General features: G+C 46.5%; 1 protein-coding gene across 2 annotated transcripts in view; it reads left to right on the top strand.

The window, feature by feature from the left end:
- SLC23A1 (solute carrier family 23 member 1) overlaps positions 1–17,860 on the top strand; it is a 580,604-nt gene that overhangs the window by 404,237 nt on the left and 158,507 nt on the right. For both annotated transcript variants that reach the window (XM_082255678.1, XM_082255677.1), the window contains one exon: positions 1,499–1,646. In XM_082255678.1, coding sequence (XP_082111804.1) covers positions 1,499–1,646 — 148 coding nt within the window. The remainder of the gene's footprint in view (positions 1–1,498; positions 1,647–17,860) is intronic.

Raw genomic sequence — 17,860 nt, 5'->3', positions numbered from 1 at the left:
TTTTTTTTATCAGTTTAGACAAATTTGTATTCTGCTACATATTTTTGTTAAAATAAATCCAAAAAAACGCACTCTAATTGGTTTGCGCAAAGGTTATAGCGCTTACAAACTACGGAATAGAATTTTGGACTTTTATTTTTTTTGGGTTTTTATTAGTAATGGCGACAATCAGCGATTTTTAGCAGGACTGCGACATTGCGGTGTACAAATCTAACACAAAGTGACACTTTTTTGGGGACCAGTGACATTAATACAGTAATCAGTGCTAAATAATATGCACTGTTACTGTATAAATGACACTGGCAGGGAAAGAATTAATACTTGGGGTATTCAAGGGGTTAAATGTAAGCCTGAATGTACTTGCTAACTGTGGGGAAGGGAGGCTCTGTGACAGGCACACAGTGATTGGTGTTTCATCTTAGCTGAAACACACAATCTCACTGTGCCTGTGTGACAGAAGAGCCTCCCGCTTTGTTTACATAGGCAAGTGGCAGTCCTGTCAGTTTCTCTGAAGATTGTGGGAGGCCGGCAGCGATCAAGCCCGCTCCCGCTGTGTCTAATCACAGCGGAAGCGCAGCTCCGGCGGCGCACGCGCTTCGCTGAGACCGCGTGCACATAAAGCCCGTTTATGTGATTATGCGCAGCCAAGCCGCCCTGCTGCAGTAAATCTGCGTGGGGCGGTCGGCAAGTGGTTTCTTGGAGATATAATAGTGATATACAAATACCTCAATGGTGATCCCAGCGTAGGAAGAAAACTATGCAGTCTCAGGGAGTGTAAGAAGACATGGGGCCACATATTGAGACTGGAAAATAAGTAGTTTAACCTTAATCTGTGTAGGGGGTATGTATTGCACTCACATTAAAAACACTTGTAAAATAACATTCAATATAGAATCCGGCACAAACTGATTAAAGCTCATCCGTGATGTCACCTTACTCCTCCCACACGTATTGTGACTAACTACATGACTTCATCAGGGATCCCTGATGAATCCCTGATTAAGTCACGCGGATAGCGACGATACGCATTTTTTAAATTGCACAATAAGTTAACAATATGCTTTTTTAAAAATAAATGCAACTCCTCTAACTGAAGTACATTCATTGCCTGCAGTGTCTTTGTGGACTCACAGAAAAAAGATGTCCCTGAAATAATATGAAAATCTATAGAAATAAACCTTATTTATTTCAACCCTAATATGTTTGAATACTGAAGTTTTCAACATTAACTGTTTAGATGAGCAATTTATAAAAGTCTGAAACTTACTGGCACAAAATACAATGAAAATAAATCTATTATTGTTATTGCCATAGCTTTGTTTTTAGTAGCAGATATAGTGTATATTTCTGTAGCTGATTTAAATATTCCCTAACTTTGGCAGTCATTACATACAGTATGCCTCAGTAGAATTAGGTCACATTTTCACTGATAAATTACTTGTTCTGTTACTGTCGCTAATAAGTACTTTATGCTATCCTTTTATCTTATGTTTTCTAGGTCAGTGGGGATTACCTTCAATTACCATTGCTGGTGTTCTAGGTATGTTTAGTGCTACACTGGCTGGAATTATTGAATCTATGGGGGACTACTACGCCTGTGCTAGATTATCGGGAGCTCCTCCTCCACCTGTTCATGCAATCAACAGGTAAAATCTGAGTTTATGTGTACATCAATAGTCACCCAAGCTTCATCAGTTCATGAGCCAGATTCAAATATGAAAAAACAGCAGCAAATCAAAATGAACCACACAAAATCTTAAAAAATAAAAATACAGGCTTTTTGATTTACAATCCTGGGATTTCTTTATGGAATATGGGGTCAGGGGGAATTCTGAGACAAATGAGAAGTAATGCCACCCACATTAAAATTGAACACTGGCAACAAAAAACTATAAGCCAGTACAAACCCCCACTCGCAACATGCTTAAGTTTCATGCATAAACATAAGAAAGATTGATTATAAGACAAAGGGGTAGAGACCTGTGTCCCTTAATGAACAAAAGGATTTTATGATGTCAAAAGTACATTAAGGGACATAGGATAAGTTGGAATTGTGAGACGTATGGAACTTCCAGAAGAAGTCCAACTGAGGGGTGGCTATTCTGACTTCTATTGTTGTTGTGATAGTTCCTATCTTTTCCTGAGACCGATATGCCTGGTCTAAATATAGCAGAGACACTCACCCTAGGCAATCTTTGTTAGATAGGTGAACTCACTCATAGCTCAACAAATATCTTTTTTGCATGCAGAACATTGTGACAATTTGATAGAAGTGTTTTAGGCAGTCAAAAAGGAGTATTGGCTTTTCTTAGCCCCAGTGTGTGTCTTGAAGGAAGTATTACAGAGGCCCCCACAAAGGAAACGCAGAAAACAAAAAAGAATAAAAAAAAGAATTAAATGGTGGTAGCATAAAAAAAATTAAAAAAATTCTATGAACTGCAGAGGCAGCATATTGGACAACCAGGTAAAAACTGGGGCTGCTTTCAACTCAAAGAGCTGCTTGAAGGTCCTGACAGCCAAAGTTTGCATCAGTTAAGGCCTGAACTTCCACCTTGTTACATGGATTGTAAAGGCAAAAGCCCCCCTAATACTTACCTGAGCCCATTTTTAGCCAGTGATGTTGCAGGGGTGTTTTAGCTGGCCGGGACTCCCCCTCCTCATTGGCTGAGACAGCAATGCGACGCAATTGGCTTCGGCTATTGTTAATCAAAGTCAGACAATCAATCAGGAGAGAGAGGGGTGCGGGTCTGAATGGACACAGGGAGCTGTGACTCGGCTCGGGTGCCCCCATAGCAAGCTGCTTGCTGTGGGGGCACTCAACAGGAGGGAGGAGCCAGGAGAGCCAGCGAGGGACCCAAGAAGAGGAGGATCCAGGCCACTCTTTGCAAAACCAACTGCACAGAGCAGGTAAGTATAACATGTTTGTTTGGGGTTTTTTTTCCGTTTGTTTTTAAACAAGACTTTTTAATTACTTCAAGCTTGGAGAACTTGTGAAAAGAAGTCAGGTAGTAGCTTTGCTAATTGGGGAAACAGATGCATGATGCTGAAAGGTACTTTCCTCTTAGTAGAGTGTACTTTGAGAGGAAAAGGTTAAACCTTATTCCTGAAGTGACACTAAAATCTGGTGTAAAAAAAATATCTATTCTTTTCAAGTGTGTAATCTTAACTCAAAAAAAGTACTTTGCATTGATCTCGGCTGCCTCAGAATCTTCAAATTCCCTTTTCCTTGTTGCTGTGATCCAACTTCCTGTTAGATGGTGGCTATGTATGTTCTCTATTATTCCACTATAGTAAGATCATAGCCAGCCCCTTGTTCTAACTCCCAGGATCAACTAGGAACTTTCAACTATGGGATGTGTAGCGCGCATAGAGCAGTTCACATGACCGCAAAAAACATGCACTGCTTGTTTCAAACAAACAGAAGTAAGGAGGAAAAGGATATGTTTGGAAGCTTACAAAGATGAGGAGTCAGAAAAAGCATTAGGGAATGATTTAATAAAAATTAGGTTACAGGGTCATTACGTAGTGGATGTGTTTTTGAAAAGTAGGGATATTGGTAATGTCATGTTAAGCCCATAGGCTTGAATGATAAGTTGCCTAATGGTGCTTTTCCACTGCATGGAACCGAACGGTTCGGCTCGCTTTTGTGCTTTTCCACTGCTGGTACCGCATGGTACGGTGTAGGAATTGTTTGATATGGTACGGTGGCGCTTTTCCACTGCATGGAACTGAATGGTACGGCTCTCAAAAACAGTACCACCTCCATTGTGGTTCCAAGAGGTACCATACCCGGTACCATATCCCACAATCCTTTGCATGCAGTCACTACTAGCCACTGATTGGTCAGAGAATCCCACCCACCCTGTTGTTATCCCACCACTTAACTTTAGTACTACTTTAGTGGAAAAGCAAACCATACCGTACCGAACCGTTCCAACACCGTACCATGCGGTACCAGCAGTGGAAAAGCAAACCAGGCCAAGCAGGGCCGAGTAGAGCCGAGCCGGTACTTGCAGTGGAAAAGTGCCATAAGTCGCCTAGAAATGGTGGAACTAGAGGCAGACAGATGCCAATGGCAGCCCTGGGGAATGACAAAGAGCAAGTCAGTAATTCTAGAAGATGTGAGAGAAACATTCTTACAGACCATACCACATCCAAACAATGGAGGGAAATCTCCTTGGAATGTATCAGGCTGTAGAGAGGATAGAATTACAATGTACTGGTTAGGTAAAGGAAGACAACACCCTATAGAGAAATGAGGCCCTGGACCTCAGGACAATCTTGTTTGTTTCTGTGAAGGACAGGAAAGGGCTCTATGCAAGACAAGGCTGACAACTTAGAAACTCCTCTGGCAGAGGTGATGCCAATGAAAAAGGCCAGCTTGTGTGTGGAAACAGACAGAAAGATAGATCTAATCAAAAAACGTTTATGTTTGGAGGCAGCTGAACCAGGTTGAGGTCCCACAGGTGGAAGTATTTTTCCAAAGGTATGAGAGGCAAGCGGTATTTGAAAAAGAAGTATCACTGGAGCCATGATCTGACCCTTGATCATTACTCGGGGGGGGGGGGGGGGAGGCCGGGCGACCGACCGCTGATCTCAAGCAGACTAGAAAAACCTCAGGATTATTCCAATGGAGTATTTTCTCCCATGGGATTAGAAGGATTTTTTAATTGTTTAGAAAAAAATACCATCACATGTACTGTGCACAAAAAAGTTAAAAAGATATGTGAAATAAAATTTACAATACGTGACAATACATTTGAAATAACCTGTGAACAGTGTATGAACTTTATAAACCATATAAGGTATAATAAACATGTTTGTATCTCAAACAAATGTCCTTGATTGTGTTCTTAATTATATATGAAAATGAACCAACAGTTGAGTATATGAAAATTCTACCACTTTTATTTTATTTTTATTACAATAAATTATTTTTTATTGCTGTCAATTTACACAGCGCTTTACATATCCAATAATGGTCAAAATTCTTGGCAACCCTGCACTTCTGTCAGATAATACACCACTTTCTAGGAAAATTGTTGCAATTACAAATATTTATATATTCTCGTGTTTATTTATTTTGTTTGTATTGGTATGACACAAAAAAGTGGGGAAACAAAAAGCCACGTCTGACACATTCTACACACAACTCCAAAAATTAACTGGACAAAATTACTGGCACCTTCTCAAAATTGTAGGAAATAATTGCATTCCAAGTTTGTGATACTTCTGTAATTTGTAAATAAACTCACCTGTATCAATTAACAGGTCCTGACAAAATATAAATCACACCAGAAACCAGTTAAAATGGTGAAAAATTGACTCAGCCTTTCTGTTATGTGGCCGAAAATTTAGGCTGCGGTTTTTCAGCCTACCGATCGGATGCTGTGTGGGAGGCCCCAGTGAGGGTGGCTGAAGCCACCACCCTCTGTTTGGGCATCCGCTGTCCATGGGCAATCGGCTGTGGCAGGTTTCCCACCCAGGCAGCGTGGCGCCCACAGAAGTTTAGGCCATGGCTTGCGGCCTACTAGGCCACAGCCGAGGGAGGCGCCTTCATGGGGGGGGGGCAGCCCCTGTGAGTGTCCTGCAGCCACTCGCCTTCGCTTGGATGGGGTCTGTGCGGCTGGGCCTCCACCAAAATTTAGGCCGGTACTTGGGGCCTACAAGGCCAGCTTGTCACCTTCTTTGGAAGGGGGGGGGGCTGTAGGGGTGGTCACCTTTTTGATGACAGCATGCCACCATTATTGCGTAGGGCACTTGCCTTTTTAGCACTGCAGACCATCTGGGTACCTTGCCTGTGCATCTGCGTTATGGCGGGCGGCCCCCTTTGTTTGAGAGGGCCTTTGTTTTTTCATGTGGGCCCCTATGGAGGGGCTTGGAGGATGATCCCCTTTTTGTTTTTTTTCGCAGGAGGGCCCAGTAGGTGGTCCATTCGTGGGCCCTGGGTCGGCGTCTTCTTGCGGAATCGCAGTCCACGACCCTCACATGCTTATTTTATCTCTATGAATAAAAAAAATAAAAATCTTGCAAATGGAGTTGTGGCTGCTGCTGCATCGGAGTTGTCTGTCCTTTTTTTAGTACCACTGGCCCTCCAAGGCGGCAAAGGTGACAAGAATGTCGCAAAACAGTGGGGTTGAGCCCTCCTTTTACAGCTCCGGCTGATAGGAGGGTGAAGGCTCCGGCCCGCCATATGTTTATTGTGGCTGGCTTGGCACTTAGGCCGGTATTTACTATTGCCCTGGTGTCGCAAATGCTAATGAGTAGGCTAAACTTTTATGCCGGGACCTAGAGGGGAAGTCATTTTCCCTGCCTTTGCGGAGCTGGTGGACCGGTTGGTCCAGGGGCTACAGTTGCTTTTTTCCTGTGATCCCCCTTTTGCTGTGGCTCCCTTGGTTTTAGGCTGTATGTATCAGCAGCTGTCACGGGGTAGCATGGCAGAGCCTGACGTAAGAGGAGTGGCTTACCGGGTATCTGGCGTGACACAGGTTCACCAGAGGCGCAGAGTCTAAGTGTTAGCCAGTTTTCACCAGGTCCCCAGATTGTGGGGATGGACTTGGCTGCTTGCTAACACCAGGTCGCGGTCCCCCTGATTCCCTGGTTGAGCCAGAAGCAGGTCCAGGACCAATAGCCAGTAGCAGGTAAACAGATCAGGATAAGGCAGGAGAATAGTCAGGACAAGCCAAGGTCAAGGCGGGCAGCAGGTAATCAGAATCCAGACAAGCCGGGTCAGGTAAACAGGAACAGCAGATAATAAATATGCACAGGGTACAAGAGAGCTGAAGATCACACAGCAATGATTCAGAGTGATCACTGGCTTTAAATAGGACGTTTGGCGCCAAAAGCGGATTGCGTGCGCATGCGCATTTGCGCGAACGCGAGATAGCCGCAATCTATCCACGGTAGCCTCAGCGCCTGCACAGGGTAGTGAGTCCCTGACATTGCCTCCCCCCCCCTTAAGGGCAACCTCCGGGTGCCCAAAAGATTCCTTTTGTGAGGATGGTTGTGGAAAAAATTTCAGATTAAGTTTTGGGCATGAAAGTTCTGTACCGGTTCCCAGGAGTTCTCTTTGGGGCCGCAGCCCCTCCATTTGACCAAGTACTGTAACTGATTCCTCCTTCTTCTACAGTCTAAGATGGCCTCCACCTCAAATTCTTTGTCCCCGTTGATGGTGACAGGAGCAGGTGATTCCGAACTCCTACCTGGAACGGGATCAGGTACTGCAGGCTTTAAGAGTGACACGTGGAAAACCGGATGGATCTTGAGAGAGTCGGGTAGAGTGAGTTCGTATGATACCTCATTTAATCTCCTATTCATCGGGAATGGACCAATAAACTTGGGTGCCAGTTTCTTGGAAGGGCATGCCAATCGGAGGTTGGTAGTGGCTAACCATACCTGGTTGGCAGGTTGAAGAACCAACTTACCTCTCCTCTTTTTGTCAAAGGTCTCTTTATTGGAGGTCTGAGCCTTGGTCATAGCATCCTGTAATAATTTGTTGTTCTCTTTAAGGAACTCCACGATATCCCAGACTGCTGGCACTGTAGGTTCAGGAACAAAGCAGGGTAAGAATGATGGGTGAAACCCGTAATTAGCATAGAATGGGGACTGACCTGTAGCCGATTGTTTGGCATTGTTGTATGCGAACTCTGCCGACGGTAGTAGCGAGACCCAGTCATCTTGAACAAAGGTGGTGAAGCACCGGATATATTGCTCGAGGGTCTGGTTGGTCCTCTGTCTGCCCGTTAGTCTGGGGGTGGTATGCGGAGGACATTGACAGCTTGATCTTCAATGAGTCACATAAAGCCCTCCAGAAGCGTGAAGTAAATTGGACTCCTCTATCCGACACAATGTCCATTGGAACCCCGTGGAATCTTACTATCTCTTTGATGAAAACCTGTGCCGTCTCGATCGCGGAGGGTGTACTTCTTAGTTGTATGTAATGAGCCATTTTTGACAGACGGTCCACTACCACAAAAATTGCAGAATAACCGCCTGACGGAGGAATAAGGAATAAAATCCATGGCAAATCATCTTCCATGGTCTGTCAGGAACTGGTAGTGGTCTGAGCAGGCCCCATGCCTTGTTTCAGGTTGTCTTGCTTCGGGTGCAGATAGTACAGGAGGAAACATACTGCCTACAACTCTTCTCAAGGTCAGGCTACCAGAACGTGCGTTGAACAAGGTCTAGGGTCTTATGGATCCCAAAATGGCCAGCCATCGGGTGGTCATGACAAAGTCCCAGGACGGACACCCGGGCATCTTCTGGAACAAAAATTTGATCTCCTCTCCATAGCAATCCATTCCTGGGTACCAGTACAGTTCCAGGAGGATGGGGAACATCTACTGTGGCTAGTCTTAGAGAGGTAAGAAGGTCAGACTGTAATAACAGGAAATTACCTCTGGTTAAGATGGTGTCAGGTACAAGGGTTTCTTTAGAACTGTCGTACATCCGGGAGAGTGCGTCGGGTTTCTTATTCTTGGAACCAGGTCGGTACGTTATATGGAAAGAAAACTGGGGAAAAAAAAGTGCCCATCGTGCTTGGTGGGGTCTCAGGCGTTTGGCCGTCCTCAAATACTCCAGGTTTTTATGATCAGTGTAGATGATATGGGATTCCAACAGATACCTCCACTCCTCCAGGGCGGTCTTGATGGCAAGGAGTTCCCGATCTCCCACATCATAGTTCTTCTCCGCAGGAGAAAGTTTACGGGAGAAGAAAGCTACCGGATGGATCAGGTCCTTGATGCCTTGACGCTGGGAGATGACTGCTCCTACTGCGATTTCCGAAGCGTCAACTTCGAGGATGTAAGGCAGGGCAGGATCCGGGTGACTGAGGATAGGAGCAGAAGTAAACAGCTCTTTCAGGGTTGTGAATGCGACCTGAGCCTCGGGAGTCCAGTGAAAATGGGTACCCTGCTTGGTGAGCAGGGTAATAGGGGCGATGATGGAGGAGAACCCCTTGATACATTTCCTGTAGAAATTTGCGAATCCTATGAAACGCTGAATCCCCTTCTTATCCACAGGTGCGGGCCAATCCAGGATGGCGGAGACCTTCTGAGGATCCATTTTGACCCCTTCTGAGGAAATCGCTAGATCGAGGAACTGGATACTCTGCTGTTCAAACTCGCATTTTTCGTTTCTCGCAGGTTTTGCGTAGAGTCTGTGTAGCCGGAGTCAGTGGAGTACTCTTTTAACGTGCTCTCGATGCTGGACCAGGGAGGAAGAAAAGACCAGGATATCGTCCAAGTAAACAATCACAAAAATGTCCAGATAGTCTCTAAAGATATTGTGGATGAAGTGCTGGAAGATGGCCGGGGCATTGCAGAGCCCGAAAGGCATTACCAAATATTCGTAATGACCGAATCGGGTGCGGAATGCTGTCTTCCATTCGTCCTCCTCCCTGATACGGACCAAGTTGTAGGCTCCCCACAGGTCCAGTTTGGTAAATACAGAGGCGGTTCTTAATCTCTGGAAGAGTTCGGGAATCAAGGGCAGGGGGTACCGGTTTTTGACCGTAATCTTATTTAATTCACGGTAGTCCACACATGGCCGAAGTGAATGGTCTTTTTTCTCCACAAAAAAGATCCCAGCTCCTGCTGGAGAAGTAGAGGGTCGGATGAATCCCTTCTCTAGATTCTCCGTTACATAGTCCTTTAGGGTACCCAATTCCCGTTCCGACAAAGGAAAGATGCGTCCGAAAGGGATCTCGGCCCCTGGGAGCAACTCAATCGGACAATCATAGGAGCGGTGAGGGGGTAGGGCTTCGGCCCCCTGTTTACTGAAGACATCCAAATATTCGTGATAGGGCACTGGGACAGAAGAACGTATCTCCTTATCAGTGTCCATACAAAGTAGGGTGCTAGGAGCACTATGGCGTACTGACAGGCAATGATTCTGGCAGTAAGGGGACTGGAACTTGACTTGTCTCCAGAAGTCCAATTTATTTGCAGGTTGTGCGCTTGCAACCAGGGTAACCCCAGAATAACGGGGAACAGGGGAGAAGAGATGGCATCCAGGCACAATAGCTCCTTGTGATTTTCGAGGGTGGCCACAGGCAATGGAGGGGTTTCTTGAGTCACTGGCCCAGACTTGATGTGGGACCCATACGCTAGGAAGATGGAGAGTCCTTGCGACTTGGGTCGGAGTGGGATGCGTTGTTGTGCAGCAAAGGTAAGATCAATGAAGCAGCTGCATGCCCCGGAGTCAATTATAGTGGTGACCGGGATCAGGCCTTCTGGAAGCTGGAACGAGATAGAGAGAGCCAGGTGAGTGGTATTGTTGACAGAGACTGGGTAACTTGAGGGAGATATAGAAAGACACTTACGCATCTTTGCTGGGCATGAGCGTACAAAGTGTCCGGCATCTCCGCAATACAGGAATAGATTGTTCTGACGTCGCCGTAAGCATTCTTCCGCTGATAAGCCCAAGTTGCATCGGCTCTGAAGTATCCGATTCAGGGGTAACCGGAGTTGCGTTGCTGGGACGGGAACCAGAGGAGAAGGTGTGGACGGGATTAGGAACAACATCCAGACTGGGCGGGTCTGCTGCGTGGACCTCTCTGCTCTGCGTTCACGGAGCCGGCGGTCAATCTGTATGGCCAAGGCGATTAATGCCTCCAGGGTTTCGGGTATGCCCACTCGGGCCAGTTAATCCTTCAAACTCTCTGACAGACCAAGGCGGAACTGATGTCGCAAGGCTGCGTCATTCCAGCGAGTGTCCGTACTCCAACGCCTAAAGTCGGTGACGTAATCCTCCACGGCTCTACGGCCTTGTTGAAGAGTGGTGAGCGCGGTTTCTGCGGTGACAGTGCGCTGCGGGTCTTCATATAACTGCGCCATTGCGTAAAAGAAAGCTGACATGGTGTCCAGCTGGTTACTGCATTCTTCAAGCAGGCGGTGAGTCCAGGACTGAGGTTCACCTTGAAGCAGGGCTATGATGAACCCCACTTTAGTTGCTTCCAAGGAGAAGGTTCGGGGGTTGCAGGGAGATGTATAGTTCGCAGGCATTGCAGAAGGCTCTAAACTTGCTCCGATCCCCAGAAAACCTTTCCGGCGTAGGGACCCTTGGCTCAGGAGGCAGCATCACCACCGTAGGACCGGAGGGATTCCCGGAGGGAGCCATGGAAGCAGAAGAAACTGTAGGATCCGTGGTGGAGGTTAGGGACTGAACACGACCCTCCAGCTGGGTATAGCCCTCCTGCAGAGACTTAACGGCTTGAGTGAGGGCCGCGAGATGCTGGCAGATGTCGTCCATAGGAGAGGCTCCACTTGCAGGCTCAGTCATGGCTGTGTGATACTGTCACGGGGTAGCGTGGCAGAGCCTGATGTAAGAGGAGTGGCTTACCGGGTATCTGGCGTGACACAGGTTCACCAGAGGCGCAGAGTCTAAGTGTTAGCCGGTTTTCACCAGGGCCCCAGATGGTGGGGATGGACTTGGCTGCTTGCTAACACCAGGTCGCGGTCCCCCGGATTCTCTGGTTGAGCCAGAAGCAGGTCCAGGACCAATAGCCGGTAGCAGGTAAACAGATCAGGATAAGGCAGGAGAATAGTCAGGACAAGCCAAGGTCAGGGCGGGCAGCAGGTAATCGGAATCCAAAGACAAGCCGGGTCAGGTAAACAGGAACAGCAGATAATAAACATGCACAGGGTACAAGAGAGCTGAAGATCACACAGCAATGATTCAGAGTGATCTCTGGCTTTAAATAGGACGCTTGGCGCCAAAAGCAGATTGCGTGCACATGCGCGTTCCTGCGAACGTGAGATAGCCGCAAACTATCCACGGTAGCCTCAGCGCACGCGCATGCGCATAGGCGTTCGCCGGTTAGCGGTGCCAGTGCGCCTGCGCAGGGTAGTGAGTCCCTGACAGCAGCAGGCTTTCGGCATGTTGCTTTGGCTGAAATACTGGTCTCCTGATCAGACTTCTTAGAAGGCCTTATCTGATATCCCTTTGTGGGGGTCACCTGTTTGAAGCGGCATTAATAATTTCTCAGAGGGTAGAATTCTTTCCTTCCACAGGCAAAGAAGACAAGGAGCCCCATCATAGATGTGGCCCATTCTTCCATGCTCATAAGACGTCTGTTTGTCAACTTTTAGCATCTCAAGACAAACGGCCCTTCTGGGTCTCTACCGGAGGTTCCAAGAGGACCTTGCCTGGTTAGCCATGAGCGGGCTCTCCAGACCTGTGGATGGGCTCCCTCATATCTGGGGTGGGGGGGATGTCGACCACGGGTCCCTAGATCCATGGACCTCCCTAGTATAGGACAAGGGTTCCACGAAGTCTTTTATTCCGGTTTCAAGATCAAGTTTTGATCCTAGTTTCCGGGAAAGGTTCTTTCCTCCCGACCTGCTTTGTCCCCAGACCACTTACGGGGTCTCTTGGGGCAGTGCAAGACTTGTTATTGCAAGGTATGATTATCCCGGTTCCGATTTTGGAACGATTTCGGGGGTTTTATTCAACCTGTTTACACTCCCCAGGGAGGTAGGCAAGGTACGTCCAATCCTGGATCTCAAGGCTTTAACAGCTTTGTGCGGGTACAGAAGTTCAGAATGGAATCCATTCGTACAGTAGTGGCGTCCCTATATCAGGGGGATTTTCTCGCTTCTATCGATTTCAAGGATGCTTACCTTCAGATTCCGATATACGCCGGTCATCAGCATTTCCTCTGTTTTGTCATTGTCAAGGAGCATTATCAGTTTGTGGCATTAGCCCTTGGCCTTTCTATACCTACATGCGTGGGCCTGACGGTTTCTACAGCTGCACAGTTCCATTCAAGATCTCTGCAAAGGGATTTCTGTCAAATGTGACAAGGTCCACAGTCTCTAGACAACCTGATCCTGCATTGGTGGCTTTGTTCTCTGATACGTCAACAGGGCTGTTATTTCCTTCCTTTATACTGGACGGTGGTCAACCCGGATGCCAGCCTGTCCGGGTGGGGAGGCATTCTCGGCACATATTGTGCTCAGGGGGTCTGGATTCTGGAGGAGTTCAAACTGCCGATCAATGTACTGGAACTTCGAGTGTTCAGACCTTGTCTGGATCTTTGGACAATCATCTTAGGCGAATCCAATCGGCCAATGCCCCGGCTGTGGCCTGTGTCAATTATCAAAGGGGCACAATAAATGTCCTGGCAGCTCGGGAAGTAGACGGCATTCTAAGGTGGGCAGAACGTTCGTTTCAGCCCTCTCTGCTGTACACTCTCCAGGAGGGGAAGATTGGCAGATAGCCTCAGTCGACAGACGTTGGACCGGGGGAATGGTCACTTCATCCAAAGGTGTTCTTCAGTTGTGTTTCCGGTGGAGTATTCCCAAGGTGGGCATATTGGCCTCTCGTCTTAATATTAGGTACAGTCTTGGGATCCTCTATGCCACAGACGCACTAGTGGCTCACTGGGGTCAGTATTTTCTGATTATGTCTTCTCTCCTCTCAAGCTTCTGTGAAGCCTCCTGTGCAGTATCTATGCAGAAGGAATCCCGTTCATTCTAGTGGCTCCAGACTGCCTTCACTAGTCTTGGTACTCTGATCTGGTATGGCTGGTCGCTTCTTGAAGACTTCCTCTCAGGGAAGATCTATTGGCCCACGGCCAATCTTCCATTCTGCTTTAAAGTTGCTGGCTTTAACGGCTTGGCTGTTGAAAGCTAGGTGCTGAAGGATAGGGGGTTGTCTGAATCAGTGATTCCCATGCTGTTAAAGGCTAGAAAATCTACCTCTAGAAAGATTTACCATGGCGCCTGGAAGACTTACATTGCGTGGTGTGAGTCTCTTGGAGGTCATCCCCCTTTCGTGGCTTGGACTTTGGCATTCCTCCAACGAGGTGTTGAGCACTGCCTGGCCTTGGGTACCATCAAGGGCCAGGTCTTTTACCCTCTTTTGGCTACGCATTCTTTGGTTCGCACCTTTATTCAGGTGGTTCGCCACTTGGCTCTCCCAGTATGGTCTCCGTTGACTCCATAGGATCTCAATTTGGTGCGGACGGTTCTCCAGTATGTATTACAAAATACATAGAAAACACATACAGTTTGATTTTTGGTAAAATCATTAAGATTCACAAATCAGGCATGCATATACAACATATCACCCATGATTGCTGGAACATGCAATTTTCAAGTCATAAAGGCTGTAAACTCTATGTGTTTAAGGTTTAAAGGAAGTAAAGTTGTTCAAACCAGGAGCAGAAGTAGCTTTCAAAGAATAAATCCATCTAATCTCTCTTTGTAGTATGAATGAACCTATCCCAGTCGCCTCCAAATGGATTGCGAGGGATATGTTTAGGAGCCACAAAATTGAAGGTAAAGAGGCCATACCGATGGACTTTACAGGCCGCATGGTTGCCGGTGTTCTCGCCGCCATCCCCGCTCGTCCTGTCTCAGTGGGCATAGGTCCTTCAGCAGCTTTGCCTCATGGTGCTTGGTGTGGGATGACCCCCTTTTTGGGCATTATTTAAGTAGGGGTGTCCTGGCATACCATACAAAGTCAGGATTTCATCTGGGTGCTGTGGAGCAGCTCACATGCTGCTCTGCTTTTTGTGATCTTTAGGTAACCTTCCAGCTAGGTATAGGTTCCTATTTGAGTGTATATGTCACTGCTTCCCAACCGCCATTTCTTATTAATTTCTTTCTCTTTTTTGTATGGTTGGACATCCTTTCAGGCTTACTTGTTTTTAATCTGGGCAAAAGTACACATCTCTTATCCTGGTCACCTCTTTTCACATTGTATTCATCTAGCTTTCCCATGTACCTTATCATAGCTGTTGCTGCATAGCATCCAAAGTTTTTTCACTACCCACTCCCCTCACAGTGTATCACCTGTATTTTCTGATTTCCATCAGTATTTTTGAGCCCCACCTTTTCCCTATTTTAGGGGTATTGCTGTTTTGGCCCCTCTATGGTGCCTGGTGTTAATAAGTTTGCTCATTTGTCTACATTGTTTTGTTTATCCTCTTATTTCATCAAATCTGGTGTGAGTATACTCTCCATATATATTTTGGAGCTATTCCTTGCAAACGGATGTACTTTCTCAACACAAACGCATTAACCTGAAGCTACTCAATTCTTTGTTGTTTTCTCATGAATAGAGTTGAGCGAACACCTGGATGTCCGGGTTCGGCGGGTTCGACCGAACTTGAAAAAAAAGTCTGGGTTCGTGAACCGGACTTAACCCAAACTTTGCCCCGATCCCGAACCCCATTGAAGTCAATGGAGACCCAAACTTTTGAGCACTGAAATGCCTCTTAAACAAACATGGAAAGGGCTAGAGGGCTGTAAATGGCTGCAAACTCATCTTAAGAGCATGTGAAGTGCTCTGCAAACAAATGTGGATAGGGAAATAACTTAAAATAACATAAAAAACATAAAAATAAAAAATATTCATCTTGAATGATGTAGGAGGAGGACGAGGCCCATATAGAGTAGGAGGTTGAGGTGGCGGTGGATATGGCGATGTAGGTGGAAGTGGCAGCGGCAGTGGAGGAGGAGGACGAGGTAGCCAACACTGGTTTTGGTTTTTAATTTAAAAAAATTTAAATTCGGGTACACCCCAAAAGAGTAAGAAAGATCAAATCCAGCAATGGCTGGGTAAGGCCGGTATACGTGTCTTTTCTGCACAAGGTACGGACAAGTCCTGTGGGATCCATGCCTGGTTCATTTTAATGAAGGTGAGCTTGTCCACATTGGCTCTGGACAGGCGGCTGCGCTTGTCTGTGATAACGCCCCCAGCTGTGCTAAATACCCGTTCATATAATACACTGGCTGCCGGGCAGGCCAACACCTCCAAGGCGTAAAGGGCAAGCTCAGGTCATGTGCCCAACTTGGAGACCCAGAAGTTGAAGGGGGCAGACCCGTCATTCAGTACGTCTAGGCGTGTGCAGACATACTGCTCCACCGTGTTAGTGAAATGCTGCCTCCTGCTAAGACGTTCCATATCAGCTGCTGGTGCTGCTGCTTGTTGTGGCGAGCTGACAAAGCTTTTCCACATTTCGGCCATGCTAACCCTGCCTTCTGAGGTGCTGGCGGTGCCCTGGCAGTGTTGACGACCTCTTCCTCCTCCTCCCCTGCCTTGGCCTTGTGCTTCCACTGCGCCCCCGCTGTCGATTGGGAATGCCACCAGCAGCACGTCTACCAGCGTGCGCTTGTACTCGCACATCTTCCGATCACGCTCCAGTGAGGGAATTAAGGATGATACGTTGTCCTTGTAATGGGGATCCAGCAGGGTGGCCACCCAGTAATCAGCACAAGTTACTATGTGGGAAACTCGGCGGTCGTTGTGGAGACACTGCAGCATGTAATCGCTCATGTGTGCCAGGCTGCCCAGAGGCAACGAAAAGCTGTCCTCTGTGGGAGGTGTATCCTCTGTGTCCTACATATCCCCCCAGCCATGCACCAGTGATGGCCATGAGCTGGCCTGGGTGCCACCCTGCTGTGAACATGGTTCCATATCCTCCTCCATCTCCTCCTCCTCATCCTCGTCATCCTCCAGAACTGTGCCCCTGCTGGACAATTGTGTCCCTGGCGTTTGTGTGTGCAGGAACCCACCCTCGGAGCCACTTGCGAATGACTGCCCTGAAAGCCTTGGAAATGTTACCTCTTCATCCTCCTCCTTCTCCTCATCCTGTGCCACATCCTCTTCCATCATCGCCCGAAGTGTTTTTTCAAGAAGGCATATAAGTGGGATACATGTATAATAAAATTCACCAAAAAATAACTGTCTCTTTCACTGGAATTTCAGTAGCACAGGGATGGTGATAACCTCCCACCATAAAACATTGCAAATACACACACTTTTTCACAAAATATACATGATACTGCTCAATCAATGGGGATGAGGGTGCTGGTAACCTGTGTGTATGGTCTGCAATGAACGCTGGACCGAGCGGTCTCCAGACGATCCTCTCCCCTGTTCGGATTACAGAATGCGGACGCCGTATAGCCACGCCCTGACACGTTTTGTCATTTCTGACTTCGTCACAGGGGCATGGCTATACGGTACGGCTGTCCATCTAAATAGGGGACTCACTGCCCGCCTCCAGCTGCCCACAGGCGGCGGTGCATGACACCGTAAGCTTACTCCAATCCATAGATGAATCTTGGGCCATCATCCCCAGTACATGCGGACATAGACTATCAATCTATGCATTTAACCTTTATGGTGCTAGCATCCTGCTGGGTATAATTAACTGGGTATATTTAACTCATGGCCACACTGAGTTCGATCCACCCTCTAGTGGTCGCCCATATTATTGCATTGAAGCATATATAATAATAGACTTTGGTAACTAAAAATAAAGAATAAATATACAGTATTCAATTTGGGGGTTCACGGCCATATATTCATAAATACATAAATACATATACCCCCAACTCAAAAATGGAGAAATAAAATCAAAGTGTACATATAACTACTCTAATTATATCATATGTAGCATCCCACTCAGCCGGATGCAGTCACATGAATAAAACATAGCAAACTGTAGTGCAAGAATTCAATGCCTACACATTAAAATCATCAGTTGAAACATATATTAATAATTAAGAGTATATAAATACGTATAAATAAAAAGTATATAAATACGTATGAAAAAAACGTGAAGATGGAATAATAAATAAATGAATAAAATCCATGAATATACATAAAATGGAATCCATAAATATACATGAAGTAGATTAATTAATTAAACACGTTACTGCACATAAAACCAATTACATGAGTAGTGTATAAACAGAGACAGGGTGAGAATGTCACTTAAACATAACCATGAATGGATGAATAAATCAATGCATAAATAAATAAATAATAATAAATAATTTAATAGTTAAGCTGAGAACGACGTCATTGGCACTGGCCATGTTGGTAGAGTACTCGAAACAGCGCA

This window comes from Pelophylax lessonae (genome assembly GCF_965119305.1).
Source record: "Pelophylax lessonae genome assembly, chromosome: 4".
In the NCBI taxonomy this organism is placed as follows: domain Eukaryota; kingdom Metazoa; phylum Chordata; class Amphibia; order Anura; family Ranidae; genus Pelophylax; species Pelophylax lessonae.
Note: the sequence above shows the minus strand (reverse complement) of the source record. Positions and strands in the feature narration are given on the sequence as shown.